This window comes from Nematolebias whitei, chromosome 6 (assembly GCF_014905685.2).
Source record: "Nematolebias whitei isolate Nwh7 chromosome 6, NemWhi1, whole genome shotgun sequence".
NCBI classification, from domain to species: domain Eukaryota; kingdom Metazoa; phylum Chordata; class Actinopteri; order Cyprinodontiformes; family Rivulidae; genus Nematolebias; species Nematolebias whitei.
Window position 1 is genome coordinate 41,738,768 of NC_056503.1, and position 19,473 is coordinate 41,758,240.

Genomic DNA, 19,473 nt, shown 5'->3' on the forward strand with positions numbered 1-19,473 from the left:
ATGTTTTAGTTGTTCCTCTGCTCCAACACACCTATTTGAATGAAAGGGTGATTAGGTAACAGGCTTATGCCAAATTTAAGGAATTAATTAAACCACTGAATCAGGTTTGTTGGAGCAGAGAAACAACTAAAACATGCAGGATGGTGTTCCTCAAGGACCAGGGTTGGGAATCACTGGTTTATACAATGGTCAATGTTTAAAAAGCTTTGTAATAAAAGGTTTGTCACAAACTCTGATCACTGAGTATTTGTCCAGCAGAGAGGGACGGATTGTCTGACTGGCTGGAGTGTTGAGAGAACTTCAGCGCTATCGATGAGCCGCCTCCATTACCCTTCCCAACTTTCAGGCCTTTATGTTCAAACGTTTCCTGGTTTCCTGTTTCAAAAGGACATGAGAGTTGGATTCTAAGGTCAAACAGGATAATCAGACAATTTTTTTTTGGGGGGGGGGGGGGGTCTATCCATAAAAATCTTGTTTTAAAAGCAGGAAATACTAGTGTAAAAACATAGTTTTTGTCCCTCAGACAAATGGTCTTAATTATAGTTGTTTCACCAGGGGGCAGATTTCTGCAGCAGGAAGGAGGAAAAGTGTTGGGAGGTCTTCAGAGGCTCTGTAACTCCATGTGTGGAACATGCTGACCTCAGAGATGACCTGAAAGCATCAGATTTAAAGTGTGTCTGCTCTGCGGAGCGTGCCACTTGTTTTATGAGCGTTTATGGGGGGCCACGCAGGGCCCTCTAATCCTGCCACGTGCTTGGTGAAACACCTGTAAAGCTAGAACAAGATAGCATTTAAAAAAAAGAAAAAGGCAGATATATATGGGGTGCTGTTTGTAAAGTTACACAGTCAAAAATTAACATCAATATTTCAGATGACCTGACTGAAAATTGTTGGATTGCATACCTGGATTATTGAGCATGGACTTTTTTGGTTTTGAACCAGTTTGACATGACTGTCGACGAGGAAGAGGGCCGGCATCGGAAGAGGGGCCGTGCCAAAGACACCATCTTAGCACCAACATAACTGGTTTGTTCCACTTTGGAGTAAGCTGTTTGGGAGAAGAATCTGTTTTGTGTTGTGTGTTTCCTTGACTGATGAAGCCTTCTGGATGGAAGGTGAAATGTTTCAGAAAAAAAAGAAACTGTCCAGATGACCTGACTGAAAATTGTTGGATTGTATACCTGGATTATTGAGCATGGACTTTTTTGGATCAGTATATTGGTTTATTTAGCCTTTAATTTATAAAAAGGTACTTTTTTTCCCCCAAAGTCATCATTTCACCATGATATTCATATATTTATAAATGTCATACTGTAGCTCCAAACCAAAAAAATAATTTACAAGCTAAATATTTAGTTTAAAAACTAAATACTTAACTTGAAAGTTAAATATTTAATTAGTAAACTAAATAGTTAGGTGTATGGGGAGTGGTGGCGCAGAGGTTAGAGAAGGTGGGCCTGTGATCACCGGTTCAACTTGCAAGCTAAATATTTAGTTAGTAAATTAAACATTTAGTTTAGGAATTAAATGTTTAATTTACACCTAAATATTATTTTGCTAACTAAATTCATTCAACCTTTATTTAGACAGGTAAATCACATTGAGCCCCGAGGACTCATTTACAAGAGAGACCTGATTTCAACAAAGAATGATGACAACAATGGACAACAGCGACAGCAATAGACAATTTTAAAAAGGCATACAGATTTTTTTTTTTTTTTTTTTTTTTTACAAATAAGGTGGCTAAAAAAAGTAACAAAAAACAGCTAGATAAATATTAATATAAATATTTAACTTGCAAGTTATGTATTTGGTTTGTAAACTAAATATTTAGTTTGTAAATTAAATATTTAGTTTGGAATTATGACATTTATAAATGTATGAATAACGTAGTGAAAATATGACTTTGATAAAAAAAACAACTTTTTTTTATTATTAAAGGCTAAATAAACCAAAATATTGATGCTAATTTTTGACTGTGTAAGTTTACAAACAGCACCCCATAGAAATATAGTCATTTTCATTAAACCTTGAAAATGACATCTTTGCACAATATTGATCAAATGGACTGAATTAAATGATCACGTTCTGAGAGTTTCATTAAATTCCAACTAGTGATTCAGGAAATATTTGTCTAACATGACAGATATGTTGAAAACAATCAGTAAATTTTAAAATCCACAGTTACAGAACAGATACAATGATAATATTTCACCATCTTTTTCAATCTTTTTCAACTACAGCTGTTTATTTGAGTTGAGAAAAACTCCTGAATGGAGAGCAAAATGTCTTGAACTACAGAATAGAAGTCCAGTTGATGTTTTTTTTTTTTTACATACAGCTGCGAGATCAGATCAGAACAAAGGCAAGAGTAAGAAGACAAAAGTATTTTTATTTTTTTATGGATGCGCCGCCGCTCATTTAAAGTTACCAAGGAAACAATTATGCATCACATTCACCAGAAAAGGAACACAATTATTGCAACGTCACTGCATCTTCAGAAGCTGCAGGGATTAAAAAGCAGTTTTCCTGTTTTAATTTAGTTGCATGAGTCCTGAAGGTACTGTAGTATCAGTTTCACAAGGTGGCTTCTCTCAGAATATAGTTACAGGAAAAAAGAAAAAGCTGCTCATTGTTCAAAACTTGAGGAGTTTTTGAAGGAATGGCCTGCAGCAGAGGAAACACCTGTTCTTTTAGAGAACACCCCATTTGGATAAGTCTTTATCAGCGATGTGAGTCAGACTGAAACACTCCAAAGATTAGATGTTCTGTTATCTCATGTGATCGGTACGTACAAGGTTTGTCGAGTTTTTACACAATATATCTGCTCACGCCTACCTCTGTAAGGTATGAGCAACAGAGTTGACAGTTTTTCTCTACGTGACGGGGAATGTCTGTGGGAAATTCTGTCTGCTCACTTGGAACATGTTGAGTCAGAACTTTACCCAGTTGGTTCCTTTTTTACTCCCACTTCCAAGCTGGGAGTTTTCACTTTTAAGTTTGAAACGACTTTGTGGTACCACCAGAGATACCTTTCATTATCCACACAGACACACACACTTGGGTCAGGCTTTGGTCCACATGAGGTCCACCAGTCCTGACAAGGTAGGTAATTATACCAAAAAAATGTAACAAAAAGCCAAGAATGTTGAGTCTGGACGGTTTCTTTTATTGCTGAGACGTTTCGTCCTTCATCTGAAGTACTGGTACTTTTTCAGTCTGAGGAGCAACCAAACTAAACTGCATCCCATAAACAGCTCACTCCCAGACAGGCCTGTTGCGATAAACAATAAATCAATTAATCGCATGATAGATGAAAATTATCAACCTCATTTTCATTTATCAGATTTATAGTTTCTTTGTGTCTCTCTTTCTACTGAAGACACTTGATGTTGGGGGCCGAGATGGTGTAGAGGCAGGGCAGCCGGCTTGGGACCCGAAAGTCCCAGGTTCGATCCCCAGTCACTGCACATCACGTGGCGTCTCTGGGCAGCACGTCTCATCCCCAAAATGTCCCCCGGGCGCTTTCAATAGCTGCCCACTGCACCACCTGGTGGTGGATGGGTTAAATGCAGAGACTAATTTCGCCATTGTATGGAAACATACAGTGCTGACATTGTGATGACATTATTATTATTATTATTATTGATGGCAAAAGGCTCAACTCCGGTGCTCTGCACTGACCCCTCCCTTTCTCTTTAAAATCCACTTTAACCATCCAAAATCGCGTTTTTGGATGGTTAAAAGCAGCTAAGTTGAGAAGCTACGAGCTAAGCTAACAGATTGACCTCGGGAAAAAAACCTCCATCTTGTCAAAGCTCCAAAATTCACGGTTGAATCCCGTGCCTTCATGTAAAAAGTTGTTTTTCTCTGCAAAAAGAAGTTGAGAACTTGTTTACTGATTTTTTTTAATTAAAAGCTTTGTGTGAAAAATGCTATGCTGAAGAGATCAATCCACACCGGCTGGCCACCATTTTGAGAACCCAAGAAACATGCTCACTCCCTTACTTTCCATCCTTCGTTTTATTCTTATACTGCCATCCGGTGGTCAAAAAAGGTATACATGCAAAACAAATTAAATATTTCTTCTTAAATTTGATGTTACTGATTATGTTGTGGAACACTGGACCAGCTCTACAGTCTCAGCAGGGTCCTGGAGGGTGCGTGGGAGTTTGCCCAACCAGTCTACATATGCTTTGTGGACTTGGAGAAGGCGTTCAACCAAGTCCCTCGGGGAACCCTGTGGGGGGTACTCCGGGAGTATGGGGTACCAGGCCCTTTGATACGGGTTGTTAGGTCCCTGTATGACCGGTGTCAGAGCCTGGTCCACATTGCCGGCAGTAAGTCGGGTTCATTCCCGGTGAGAGTTGGACTCCACCAAGGTTGCCCTTTGTCACCAATTCTGTTCATAACTTTTATGGACAGAATTTCTAGGCGCAGCCAAGGTGTTGAGGGGATCCGTTTTGGTGGCCTTAGGATTGCGTCTCTGCTTTTTGCAGATGATGTGGCCGTATTGGCTTAATCAGATCGTGATCTACAGCTTTCGCTGGAGTGGTTCGCAGCCAAGTGTGACGCAGTCGTGATGAAAATCCGTTCCTCCAAATCCGAGGCCATGGTCTTGAGTCGGAAAAGTGTAGAGTGCCCTCTCCAGGTCGGGGAGGAGGTCCTGCCCCAAGTGGAGAAGTTCAAGTATCTTGGGGTCTTGTTCACGAATGAGGGAAAAATGGAGCGAGAGATCAATAGGTGGATAGGTGCAGCGTCTACAGTGAAGCAGGCGCTGTACAGATCTGTCATGGTGAAGAGAGAGCTGAGTCAAAATACAAAGCTCTCAATTTACCCATCGATCTACGTTCCTACCCTCATCTATGGTCATGAGCTTTGGGTTGTGATCGAAAGAACGAGATCTCAGATACAGACGGCCGAAACAAGTTTTCTCCGCAGGGTGTCTGGGCTCTCCCTTAGAGACAGTGTGAGAAGCTCTGTCATCTGGGAGGGACTCAAGAGTAGAGCCGCTGCTTCTCCACATTGAGAGGAGCCAGTTGAGGTGGCCATCACCAATTTCATCACCAGCAAACTGTTTTTTTTTTCCACTCTGGGAGAGAGCTGTTTGTGGGATTCAGTTTGGTTTGGTGTCTCCTCAGACTGAAGAAGTTCTTCGAATGAAGGATGAAACGTCTCAGCAACAAAAGAAACCGTCCAGATGACCTGACAAAACATTGCTGTATTTATACCTAGATTAATGAGCATGAACTTTGGTGTAGCAAAAATGAAGCACAGGCACACACGGGTTTATATTTCTGTCCTTATTATGGCATTGTATTAACTTTTATTAATTCCTGTAGCCTAACCTGACTCTTCCCTACACCTAACCATGAGCAGTGCATGACTAACCCAAACTCAGTTCACGCCTTATCCTTAAAAAAAATGTAACACTTCACCCAAAACTGGTGTTTCCCTGTATCAGGACTGGGCTTTGGTCTCCATAGGAGTGATTGTACCAGTAAAAATCCTAAAAAGGTAACAAATACTAAGTACACACACGCACACTGCTGTAGTGGTAACAATACAATTCCCCTGGTTACAATCAAAACACTCCTGAAATGACTTCTGTTTGAACAACAGAGCCGCCCTTTTTTATTTTTTGCAATCCTCCTTCCTTCAGGAATCTTGGCTCACGAGCTGATGACACACAGACAGGTGACAACAGGTTTGGTTCTTGCCTGAAGGTAAAAACGCATTGGATCGATTAACACAAGAACCACAACAGACATTATGCAAACAGCCGGCTGTGAAATTAATTTCCTGCTGAGATAGGCCCAGCCCAGGATCAACCTCTCTCCCTCTAACAAGCTGAACACTTCGCATGCTGCACATACATTTTCATCATAAACACCCTGTTCCAGAGTACAGGGAGTGTTACATCAACATGCTGCTCAGGCTTTCTCTTTCATTCCTGAGACGTTGTGCAACAGTTGATCCGGTCCCAAAACTTCTGGAAGGCTGATAAGATGTTTATGGTCTGAGGCGACTGGGAGTTTAAGGGAGATTACATGTGACTGTTGCTCTGTTATTCTGCAGCTTGTAATTAGTTTAGTTCAGCCTCTAGTTTAAGTCAGATTTATTTCCTCTTAAACCTGGTCTGCTGATTATGTCAAGTGTGTTTTATCACACTTTTCTCTGCAGGAAAGTTGCACCGCATAAAATATTTTGTCTCCACCGTCTCTGTACCTCCATTAATCTAGACAGGGTGACAAATCTCCTTTAAAAATAGCCCTTTTTTCCATAAAATTCGAGGAATGAATTATCAGGCATGCTGTAATGATGATAAAATAGCGCAGATATCTAAATTAGCACTAGTCATATCAGGATAATTACAACCATTTCCTCCCTGATTTCTCCTGCCTGGAGTGAAAATGAATGATTATCTGGTGCAGCAACCTCCCTCATCTCCCACATCCATTTGGCAGGAAGTCACTTCTCCTTGTTCACGTGATCCAAAGCTATAATCTAAGGATGATGACCTCATTTCAACCTGCACGCCTGAGCTCATCTGAACTTTTTACACTTTAAAGCACAAGTGTATACTCGTGATACAGACTTGAAGACACTGATGGCTTTCTGAGTTTTATTAAAATCTGTCCAGTGGTTCATGAGAAGTTTTGCTAAAAGACAAATGTGACCCGTCACATCAAATCAGGGATTAGGTCTAATTTGGTTGCACTCAAATGCGCATGTTTTCAGATTCCTGGCTTTTTGAGCATTCTAAAGATATGGCTGCATTTGGCTTTTAAACTGATCTGAATTCCATTTTAAGCATTTTCTAATGAGGATTTCTTGACTTTGTTTGTAAAAGAAAACCACAAATGATATTTCAATTTTTGGTTATCCATGCTGCTGATCTGTTGCCTTTAAGCTGCTATATACCCATCTGCTCACAACAGACTCATGTTCAGGCTGCTGTTTAATACACTGTATTATATTACATTACTATTGTTTTGCGTATACCTTAGATCCTTGTATACTGTATTTTTTTTATACTTTATTGCTATTTGGGGGTATAACTGGGACCTTGAGTACACAGTTCGTTCCACCTCATGTACCACGTGATGCGATTGACAATAAAGAACCTTGGATATTGGGATTTCCCTGCTTGTAGAAAACAATTTTGCTAACACAACAGGAAAGTGGCAAAAATTTAGGGCTTTTCTGCTCAAAATCACTTTTAGTTGTTAGTGTTGCTCAGAAAAGTGCTTCAAAACACTCTTAATGATTATATTTTCAAATTTGTCCTTCAAGGGACCCCATAAAAAATGTATTTATTTATTTATTATACTTTGACAAAAGTCTATTATCACAACTTTTTTAACCAGTGCACTTTAGCTTTTTATATCTCACTAAAACACCACTTAGTCCTCAGTTTGATGTCAGAAACACTGTTAAAGCCAAAAGTTAAAGGCAAACCTATACACAAAGATGTGCTTGGAGTAGATGTTGGAGATAATGCTCAGCTACTACAACACCAAATTTTATCTCAGTTTCTGTAAAACTGGCTGAATTATAACAATGTTAGTGTTAAGGTCACTCAGGTGCTTCAGCCATCTTAAATTTGGTTGATTCCAAAAGTAAATCAGTTGTAAATGTTCATTCAATTGTTACATTCCGTGAGTTTTGTCAAAATGAGATATTTTGCTAACGCTACATATAAACAGACACAAACAGGAGCTCTGCCTCACATCTGCAACGAGCGATAGAAACCCGAAAAGATCAAACTAGTGACGTTAGAACTCAAAATACTCTGCATAAAATTAGGATGTTTCAATCCTTTTGCGTCACTGACGAGACAAGACGTCACATTTCGCCTTTTCCCTCCTCTGATTCATGTGGACTTGCATTTGCAGAGCAGAACGGCTCTACACGATGACGAGTCGTGATGTGTGTTTTTTTTTCCAACCTGCGGCCCGCGGGGAAGGAAAGGTCAAGCTGATTAGATAGCCGCTGCAGAGACAGAAAACATGCAACCTTATCTGCAGCAAACTTTAGCTCACACAAATCAATAAACAGGAACAAGATGAAGAACTGAACGAGACGTTTACAAAGCGCCTGTGTTCAATTATTACAATGACTTCAAAACCTAAGTGTTGTTATCTGAAGTGCTTCTAAGCTGTGATTTCCTTTGTCCTGTTCGCTTCCTGCCTTTATCCTTATAGACATCAGCAGAAAAACACCTGGTCGGATTGGATCATCTGCACACAGAACTGACTGCTTGACCCTTGACAGGCTTAATGATGCGCAAAGCCACGTTTCGTTTTTGTTATCGCCTGCCACTGAAGGCGAGGTGGTGTTTTTGTCCTCTTTTCTTGCATGTTTGTCTATATAATTAGCAGAGTATCTCATAAATGGCATAAAGCTCTCAGGAAGTAATTATTGGATGAACATCTACAAATGATTACCTGTTAGAGTCAACAGTAAAATGCATCGTTGTTCCCTGGACTTTTTCACATGAACTCATGAGTCCTAATTTGATTGTGCTGCCTGATGACCTTCAGACTGGTTCAGTAAAGCTCAAGCAGCGTCTGTGTTCTGTTATTCTCCCTCATGCTGTGTTGACACCTCAATGATGTTATCACTTGTAGTTTATTCACAGCACCACAAACGCAACATTTCCTGTAGCAAAGGGCACCTGGTCAACTTTTAGGTTTTTATTCTGGGTCTCCACCACAGTAGCTTTCAATGACTGGAAGCTCAAAGATTTTTCACGGACTCTTCCAACACGCTGTCCTTCCTAAAAAAAAGAGCCACTTATATTTTTGCTTGTGCTGCTTTTAATTTACAAATAACATCAGCTCAAGTTGTGCAAATCTAAGCTTGAAAGTGTGAAAGCTGACAACTTGAACAACACCAAATATTGCCTGTAGTTGGACGTCACTGTGACATTCATGGGAGCTATTTCAGTGTTTTATTAAAAAATAAAACCCACTATGGTTTGTATATACTGCAAAAGACGCGGGAAAAGTGCTGGAAACACAAGCTGAAGGTAGGAAAACAAACGTAGCACGGAAAATGTGATTCTGCTGTCACCAACTAGCTTACTTCACGCACTTCTGTTTTCATAATAAATACTACTTAAGAAGTATTTATTTCTTGGAAAACATACCTCCAGCTGCCATGAAATCTATAGTTTGTCTAGACTTGCTGTGCATGAAGCAGATGAGGAAGTAAAAACAAACTGAAACCAGTTTAAAGCCTGAACTTTTAGCTCAGACAGCTAACTTCATCTGTTTGGACCGCGCTTAGCTTAACTTTAGCCACATTTCATGTAAACGTCCGATTCGAATGTGACAAGGTTTTCCAATTAAATGTCTGTTTATTGCATTGCTGCCTTCACTTTAGTTGTAGTTTATTTTCACTCTAGTATTCTGAAGTTGAGTGCTAATGATTTTTGGAATGTGACTAAATACTTTTCAAAATATGTAATTTTATTCGCAAATAATTTTTTTTCAGTATTTGAAATTAGAGCTCTTCGACATTTGTTTCTGAATGCTCGCCCATTTACTTTTAGTCATCTTATACCACTTTTAGCTTTTAGCTATTCTTCTACTGCTGCTTTTTGCTTTTAAGCTAACATTTTTTATACTTTTACAAGAGGAAGTCTGTCGCTATTTTTAGCTTTGACTTAAGTTTGTGGTAATTTAAAAAAAAAATAAAGTTAGTGTAAAAAGATAAAAAAATAGAAACAGGAAGAAAGACACAAAACAAGACACTGCCCTGACTGTACAATACTAGCAATAAACAAAACAAAACAAACTTTAGCTACTTTTGACTACAATGTAGTTAGTAGCTTTAGCTAGATTTTTGCTCCTTTTAGCTGGCCTTTTGCTACTTTTAATTTTATCTACTGATTTGCTGCTTTTAGCAAGCTTTTTGACTTTTTTTTAGCTTTTAGATAATATTTGCTACTTTTTTCTAACTTATCTATGGAATATTTTATTGCAGAAAAGTATGACGAAAACAGGAGACATGAAAAATAAAATCAAACTGTCACGGCCAGACACTGATTATACAGTAAACCCAACAATTTTAGCCCTCTTTTTGCTTTTGTTTTGACCTTTAGCTACAACGTTGCCACTTTTAGCCAGCCTTTTGCTAGATTTGGCTTTTAACTAGCCTTTTACCACCTTTAGCTTTTAGCTGGTGTTTTGCTACTTCAAGATGACATTTTGCAACTTGCCCAGTGATGGACTGGAGACCTGACCAGGGTGTCCCACCTCTCACCCAGTGACTGCTGAATATGGGCACCAGTGACCCCACCAAAAGGAAGTAGGTAAAGACAATGGATGGATGAATTTAGCAACTTTTAGATTTTAGCTGGAGTTCTGCTTTTTTCGTTTTAATTACTTAAGTTTGCGATGCAGTTTCACTAGGTTTTGTGTGTGTCATTTAAAAGTCTAATGAACTCTGTGTTCACTGTGAGAAAAAGGAAGTCTCAGGGCTTCAGGCAGATAAAAGTAAATTACGGTCTGGATAAAAATAAACAAAACACAAACTGCAGTGCTTTGGTTCTTTCATTGCACCCATGTACCACTGGTGGTGCTTAATTAGTAACTATTATGACATAAAAATAAACTTAAATCCTTTTAAGGCCCTTTATACATCACACACTCAAATGTTATACTATAAAAGTGAGAAAATACCAATTAAGAACGTCTCTCGCCACACAGGAAGATAGAACTCTCCCACAGAAGAAAGACAAAAAAATTAAAAAATCCAGGGCCCTTTTACTTTTTACCACCTCATGTCACGTTTGAGTCAAACCAATTGAAATGACAAAAGGTTTCCGGAGCAGTGGTTCGTTTTACACAGTAAATGGCTTTTATTGATGACAATGGTGTGAGTGCAGTACTCTGTCAGTGCATTCAGTGTTCAGTAACAAGTTTTAAAATAAAATGGCACCACATTAACACACAAAAAAAAAAGGCAACTTTGCATTCTGTGTTTCACAATTCCTCACCTAAATAACTGTAAATCACAGAGGGATGCGTTTGTAATTCACACTTTCAAACAAAAATCCTTTCATTTGTGTAAGTTGTTATACGTCTTTGTTAATTTAATAGATAATACTCTAAAGTTAGCACAACTTACCACAGATATGTACAAATACACATGAACTGGTGAATGTTATACCAGTTCAGCGATCATAGTAAATTCCCTTTTTCATCACTGGCAGTGTAATTGTGTTGAACTCAGTAACAGTACACTCCCCAGGAAGAGAAGTTAGTAAGTAGTCATAACAAATCCACATGTGAGCAAAGGGTCACGTCCTGCAGAGCAGAAGCTTTTAAATCCACACTTCCAAACATTCGCCCTGAGATGAAGACCAAAATACGGTAAAGTACTCCGAAAAACCACCAACCTGCGTCGTTCCATGGAAAACTAACTTTATATGGTGGATTCCAACTTTACACCTTGACCTTAACGTCACACTGAGGACTCGGTGTGGAAGACCTTAGCTTTGAGGTTCCTCAAGCTAAACTGCAGGTTGCTGTTGGTTTCCGACTGCTGGGCCTCTGAGAACTTGATGTCGTATGAACGGCTGCTCGGAGACTTCCGCTTGATGGAGTTCTGGATGGTCTCAGAGGTGAAGTAGTAAACAATGGGATCAAAGCAGCAGTTGAAGACGGCAATGCAAAGAGCTATCGGGTAGATCGTTCGAACCACCGACTCCGCGAAGCAGCCTTTCAAGGTTTTAGTGCGAACCAGCGCATAAAACACCAAGTTTACGTTGTAGGGGATGAAGCAAAAACAAAAAATGGAGAGGTGCACGATTATCATGCGCAGGATTTTTGTTTTATTCACTTTCCCCCCACGGCTGACGGTCTGAGGCTGCCTTAGAGTCTGTAACACCATGATGGAGCAACAGACGTTCAGCAGCAGAGGGATGAGGAAGCCCACCGTCTCTATGAAGATCACCACTTTCGACAGGTGGGACTTCCACTGCTTGGACGAAAAGTTCTCGAAGCAGAAAATGGTGTCGTTGGTTTTGTCTCTTGTGGTGCTGTCCAGCAAAAACCCAGTGGGGAGACTCCCTGACAGCACCAACACCCACACAGCTGCACACACTATCCTGGCGTTGCGTTTGGTCCTGAGCATCCTGGAGCGGAAAGGGTACACGATGGCCAAGAAGCGGTCCACGCTAATGCACGTGAGGAAGAGGATGCTGCCGTACATGTTGGTGTAGAAGAGCGAGACAGAGATTTTGCAGAGCGGCGCTCCAAAAGGCCAGTTTTTGTTTATGACGTAGAACACCCTGAGGGGCAGCGTGAAGACGAACAGCAGGTCGGACACCACCAAGTTCATCATGTAGGTCGTGGTCTCGTTCCTCAGCTTTAGGGAGCAGGTGAAAATGTACATGGCCACGACGTTGGTGATGAGCCCGATCACAAACACAATGCTGAAGACCGTGCTGTACAGGGGGTACTTGAAGTCATCATTCTTGGTGCAGTTTGTCGATTGTAGGGTGATATTCTCGGGCAGAGGGGTGGGGTACATCATGGGACGATGAGCCAAGGGTCTCTGTAGTGATGAACTGTGCCCACCTGCCCAATGAATGAAAAGCAAAGACCAGAGTAGTCTGGTGCACTGAAACACACTCAGGCCATCACCGCAGATTATTCTTTCCAACTATTACAAAGAAGACAGCAGCACGTGGCCAGTGAGATTTACTTCCCCTCTCTTGATATATTTGTTTTAGCCGTTAAAGCACTTTAAGAGGATCCTCCCAAAGGACAGAGATCCAGGCTGGAACCTCTTCCCCTCCCCCTGTCCAGTCTCTTTTCACCAGACGCAGGCTCACTGTTACTTACTCAGATAAATCAGTCAAATGTGGCTCCTTTCCACTCAAATGGTCCAAATCATCAGGAGATAGCATGAGATCCAAGGCCAGAGGGGACTTCTCCTAATACAGCTCCATTAGAGAGGGTGTCCACATGGCTGGATTCGATCCCTTTGTTAAATGTGACTCCTGCGTTTCTGCTTGTTTCAACTCCAAAGTAGCAAAGCTGTCACATGTGTCCCCATGCTCACAGGAGCATGCAGCAGCATCATGTTTCCTCGCAAGAGCAGTACTCAAGTTTGCTTAGAGCCACGCTCGCTGTCTCTGGAATAATGTGACCGTCTTTCACATTATTATTTGTTTTTCAGGACTCATTTCCTTTCCTTTGTCCTTCTTCCTCTAACAGAATAAACGAGTCTCTCAGGTTCTTCCTCCAGCAGCCTGGGAAGCTTTCTGTCAGTACCGATCGCACTCCAGGTCTTCACTCCTCCTTTGTGCTGCTGGGTTTACACAGTTTTTTGGGGCTTGAGGAGAGCAGTTATTGTAACTCCGCCCACAGCCTCTCAGGAACTCCTCCCCCTCTTTTGTTTGTCTGTTAAAAAAAACCAACAGCCACTAAAGAAGAAAAGAACAGAACTCAGCAGCACCAAGAGGAAAACTGCCCAAGGTGCTTTTGATTTATGCAGTTTCCATAACAAACTTTAGATATTGAATATGTATACTAAAATTAAGTATTATTTTATTCATGTTTGACTCAAAAAGTATAAAAAAGAGTTAAATAATTGATTCATTTCCCTAAAAAAAAAAAAAAAAAAAAATTTGTATATTAAACACAAAAACTGCTTTTTTTGTGAAGTCAATGGTGAGCATTAAATGACTGCTTAAATTTACAGAAAAAGGTGAAACTGTGTTGTTGAAGCTATAACGAGCAAAGGTCGAGCTAAAAGACTTTAAAAAAAAATTGAATGCTAGCTAAAAGTTAAAGCAACAAAATGCTATCTAAAAGTAGTAGCTTAAGGGAAGGGAAGTCTGAGATTGTCATCATTGTATGTTTCCATACCATGGCGAAATTAGTTCTCTGCATTTAACCCATCACACGTGAGATTCACACAGGTGGAGCAGTGGGCAGATATGTAGGCGCCCGGGGAGAAATTGAGGATTGGGTGTCTTGCTCAGCGACACCACGACATGTGGGAATGGATGGGAATCAAACCACGACTTTTTGGTCCCAGGTTGGCTGCCCTGCCTCTACCTCATCTCGACCCCACAAAAGCTTAAATCTTAAACCTAAAAGTAAGTAGCTAAACAATAAATAGAAGCTAAATGTAGCAAAAAGCTTGCTAAACCTAAAAGTGGCAAAACACTTGATACAAGAAGCAAAATATAGTAGAAAAGGTTAATTAGACGCTAAAAGAAATAGTTAAATTGAAAAGTAGGAAAATCTAGCTAAAAACAAAGTGGCAGAATTGTAGCTAAAAGCTAAAATTAGCAAATAGCTAGCTCAATGCTAAAGTGGCCAAATGATAACTAAACATTCAAGAAGTAAAAGCTTAATTACAAGCTTAGAGTAGCAAAAGACTAGTTTAAAGTTTGAAATAAAAAAGGCTAGCTAAAAAGTAAAAGCAGCAGAATGGGCTAAAATATGGGCTAAAATTAGCAAATAGCTAGCTCAATGTTAAAGTGGCCAGTTGATAACTAAACAATCAAGAATTAAAATATGAATTACAAGCTTAGAGAACACTAGCTTAAAGTTTGAAATAGAAAAGGCTAGCTAAAACCTAAAAGCAGCAGAATGGTAGCTAAAAGCTGTAATTACAAATAGCTAGCTCAATGCTAAAGTGGCCAAATGATAACTAAGCATTACAGAAGTAAAAGACTAACTAAAAGCTTAGAGTAGCAAAAGACTAGTTTAAAGTTTGAAATAGTAAAGGCTAGCTAAAATTGTTTTGCTACTTTTGTCTTTTGGCTAAAAGCAGCTAAACACTAGCAAAAAGGTAAAGGCTACCTAAAAACTAAAAGTAACAAAATATTAGCTAAAGACTATAGTATAAATTGACAAAAACAGAACAAACACACTGAAGCCGATTAAAAAAAAAGTTTTTGAAGCAATCGAGGAGCTCTTAATGTATTTCTATAAGAAAGATATTCAAAAATAAAATTAATTATTTTGAAAAGCATAAGAGTTAAACCAAAAGCTGTTGCACCCATTTCCTAAATGAGCTGAATGTTTTGGCAGACGAATGACTAAAATATATAAAAATATGCAGACTTAAATTGCAAAAAATAAACAAATAAATACAGGAAAGAACGAATGCTGAATCAGCATCTTCACAAGATCTTCAAACTGCAAAACCACTATAAACTAAAAACCTGGCTACATTTTGCACTTTTACTACTTTATTAAATTGCCGAGCAGCTTTACAGGTATTGCAGGACATGTTATTGTATAACCTGTTTTTATGTTACGTCGCTGTCCTGCTTTGTTTTGTCATCAATATCAGTTTATGATTCAGTTTTATTTGGTTTTTATCTCTTTTTTTGGTCTTTGTGTTCTGCATTCATGTGGTATTTCCTTTGTCTGTTTCTGCCAGCTCTGCTCTTTGTTCTTCCCTCTTGCTCTCGTTTGAAAATCGTCAAACTTACTTTGTATCCAGATGTTTATTCCACCCCCCTCGGTGTAAATAAACAACTTGGGTCATTGTTCAGCTGAACTTGTTTTACGTCAGTCCTGTTTTTCCATCCGGTTCAGATCACATTTGTCATGTGTTATGGACGCCTCTTTGGTTCCCTTTAATTAATTAAGTTTTATTGGGCTGCCACCAAAATTGCCTCTGACCCCGCCCACCATGGACTTCATGTTTCCAACCTTCTGCCTTTAAGCAGATCAATCAGATATTTCAAAAAGTTAAACAATTAGACCTAAAAACAGTTTTTACCGCTGGGCCGGAGGAATGCTGATCTCCTTCCTGTGATGTCTGAAATGCAGCTGTAAGAATGGAAGAGGGTTTTATTTAAATATCCTGCCCCCCAGGAGGTGAGGCGGTGATCATGGTTTTTCCTGTTTTTTTATCTGCAGCTATTTCATGAACCACTTAATGATTTTAATGAAACTCTCAGGAAAAATCAATGTACGACTATAACAGGTGAGCTTTGGGAGTCAACCGTAATTTAAGACGGCCACCACAGCTGAGCAATGTGTAAAAAAAAGGCTATAACTGTGAAATTTACAGATATTGAGCTGAAATTATGTGAGTTAGCAGCTGAGAGTCATTTGCAACATAGAGTTTGAGCACTAACTGATAACAAAACTTTCCGGCGGAGTCAAATGCGTCTGTCTGTTAACAAAATACCTCATGAACAACAGGACTGATTTTAATGAATCTTTCACAAAACAATCTTTGAGTATCTAAAAACTGATTAAACTTTGGAGTTCACCCAATTTAAAATGGCTGCCATAGCCAACTGACCTTAGCAAACAAAAATAAATATGCTTTAACTCAGCCGTTTCTATAGAAGTTGTGTTAAAATGTGGTTGTAGCTGAGAGTCATCCTCAACAGATACTAGCACTGCACAGTACCCACATTTTTCACTTGAAATTTTGGAATCAGCCTTAAAAATCAACAGTATGTCTGTTAACAAAATATCTCATGAGCCACTACATAAAATCTAGTGAAACTCTCAAACTAATTACAGGAGTCCCTCATTTATCGCGGGGGTTACGTTCCGCACACATGCGCGATAGGTGAAAATCCATGAAGTAGGGACGTTATACTTATTTTAGTATTTATATATTTTTTAAGGCTTTATAAACACTTCCCACACTCTTGCAATGTTATAAACTCTTAAACCTATGTCATTTTAACAACATACGTATATGTACTGTGCAGTAGTACTGCAAAATTTTATGAGAACTCACCAGTTCAGAAGCTGGGCTCCCTTCGGGCTCAGTTCCGTTCGGCTACCCTGCAGCATGACGAAGCCAACCGCCCCGTCCAGGTTGATGTGCGCGTGCTGCCGCTCCTGGATAATCGGCACGCAAGGCTGCCCAGTAGTCCAGTCCAGCACCTCGGCCCGGTCCGGACCAGCACCGTGCGATCAGAACTAGGCCGAACCCCGCCGCCGTCTGTCCCCTGCAGCCCCCAGGATCCGGGTCACAATGAGTCCGGATCAACTGCAGCCCAGGTACTCACCAGTGAAAATACAACTTGAAGGATGAGTTCAGCTTCAGGATTATTTGCAACTTTCCTGCCAGTTCTGTGAGCTTCATAGATCAATCATAACTTCTGACTGTGTTGCAAAACTTTCCATCCATTTCAGTAGAAAGCAGCAGCTGGAAGCACTGTTGGCTTCTGGGTAGTGTAGTTCTTTTGACTGGCGATACAGTATATGCTTATTGAAAGAAAACTATAAAATGGTGGTGCCTGTCCAAATTACTTATTTTTTGTTGTTGTTGACAATCGCTGAAAAACCGCGAAAGAGCGAGTCCGCAAAAGTCAAACCGCGAAGTAGCGATGGACTGTGTTGGTTCACCTACAACTCATGAACTTCTGGAGTCAATTCAGTTCAAAATGGCAACACAACAAATCATCCTTAGCTATCACAAAATAGACTATAACTCGGATAAATATGCAAATATTGAGCTATTTGGCGAGTAGTAGCTGAGAGTCATCCTCAGCACATACTCTGAGCGCCATATATCACATGATTAAAAGCATCACATCATTTACAAGGTTTGAACCATAAGTGTTATAAATCCATTATGTCTCTAAGGTGGCAGACAATATGGATTTATTTAAAGATTTATTGCCTCAGATGGAGTGAGGACAGAGGATGCAGAGGGCAGAGTGTGATGGAGGAGGATGACTCGCTGTGGCGACCCCTGAAAAAGGAAAAGCTGAAAAAAGATAATTTACTTGTTTGCACTTCGAGAGATGATGATGATGCATCAAAGTAAGAAGGCTCTCCAAACTACATTGTAGACAAGTATACAGTTCTGATGATTCCAGAAAAAACAGGAGTAACCCTAGCTTTAAAACGACAACAACAACTTTAAAGTATAGTTAAAACTTTCAATAATTTAATTCGGTTCAATTCAGTTTATTTATCTAGCGCCAAGTCACAACAGAAGTCATTTCCAGGTACTGAACAGAAACATTCATATATAAAAAATAATAAGATAACATTATTTATCTGAGGAGCAGACTGCTTTGAATTTAACTCCATCACAGACTCTCATCTTGAGCACACATGAAGGTGACAGTGGAAAGGAAAAACTCCCACATGAGGAAGAAACCTTTAACAGAACCAAAGGACAAGTGGCCATCTGCTTCGACCGGCTGGGTTTGAGAGGAATGGGAAGGAGGAACAGATACACAATGGCAGATCGAGAAGCACGTGTTAAGACAGAAAAAGTATCAAATGAAAACTATTCACTTGTAACAATTCGTTTAAGGAAATGAGGTCAATTTGTATAAGCCTATAGCAGCATAACAAGCCAACCCTAACTATAGGATTTATCAAAAAGAAAAGTCTTAAGCCCAGTCTTAAAACTGGACAATGCGTCAGCCTCACGGACATGATCTGGAAGTTGGTTCCACAAGAGAGGAGCCTGATAACTGGAAGATCTTCCTCCCATTCTGCTTTTGGAAATGCTAGGAACCGTAAGTAAACCTGCAGTCTGAGAGCAAAGTGCTCTGTTAGGAAAATATGGAACAATAAGATCAAGATGGAGCTAGGTTGTTGAGTGCTTTGTAGGTTAGATGTAAGATTTTGACTTCAATTCTGGATTTGACAGGGAACCAATGGAGTTGAAGCTAAAACTGGAAAGATATGATACTAACTCCAATTAAGACTCTGGCAGCAGCATTTTGGATCAACTGAAGACGTTTGAAGTCTTTGGACACCCGGATAACAAACCATTGCAATAGTCCAGTCTAGACGTGATAAATGCATGAACCAGTTTTTTTATTTATTGAGCTGATTCACATATAATGTTCTTGTCATGTGAATGTGTGTCAGGTTGTAGGATCTGTTAAGATGCTGATAAGAACAGGATGTCAAAAGAGCCTCAGAAGGTCTAAAAACCCCTGGAAGTGCCTGAGGGGGCTGCCTCCATATATATTTAAGAGGTGGTCATGAAGGGGTTGCAGGTCTGCTGTTGCTTCCAGGATGTATGGGCAGCAGAACAGCTTTCCCCCCTGGGAACACTGGAAACAAGAGTGAACAGAAAGCCCTTCTGTTCCGCCGTATTGTGGCTGCCTCTGTTTGTCCGTGCCCACCACTTTCTCTCTTCATTATAAAACTCCAGTTCTTCTTTAGCAGTTGGCAAAAACGTGCAACGTTTGTTGTGAATAAAGAACGCTCGGCGGGGAGGAATGTGAGCTTTAATTGGTCTGAACTTGATTGAGAACTCAGCTTCTTCATCACCCCGCTGGGAGCCAGCGACTGAAATGGGCTGAATGGGTTTTTGCTTCGTTACTCTCAAATGGGAGGTTTATTAACTGGTTTGGATTTGTGTGTGTAAACAAACGCTTTTGTACCAAATTAAAGACTTGGCATTCCTTGAAGGAATGCATATCGCCCGCCGCCTTTAATGCCAGTTTTAAATTACAGTCATCTTATGTTGTTTTTGTCAAATTTTGAA

At 39.9% G+C, this 19,473-nt stretch overlaps 1 protein-coding gene across 1 annotated transcript; it reads right to left on the bottom strand.

The window, feature by feature from the left end:
• Positions 1-11,210: 11,210 nt before the first annotated feature.
• On the bottom strand, positions 11,211-12,720 carry lpar6a (lysophosphatidic acid receptor 6a). The gene has a single exon (XM_037678300.1). It carries the CDS (start codon positions 12,547-12,549, stop codon positions 11,476-11,478), a length of 1,074 nt encoding a protein of 357 aa, XP_037534228.1. The 5' UTR covers positions 12,550-12,720; the 3' UTR covers positions 11,211-11,475.
• Between the last annotated feature and the right edge of the window lie 6,753 nt (positions 12,721-19,473).

What these genes read in the sequence shown, in the direction of transcription:
- lpar6a (XM_037678300.1), bottom strand. Translation starts at nt 12,549, where the DNA reads ATGATGTACCCCACCCCTCTGCCCGAGAATATCACCCTACAATCGACA.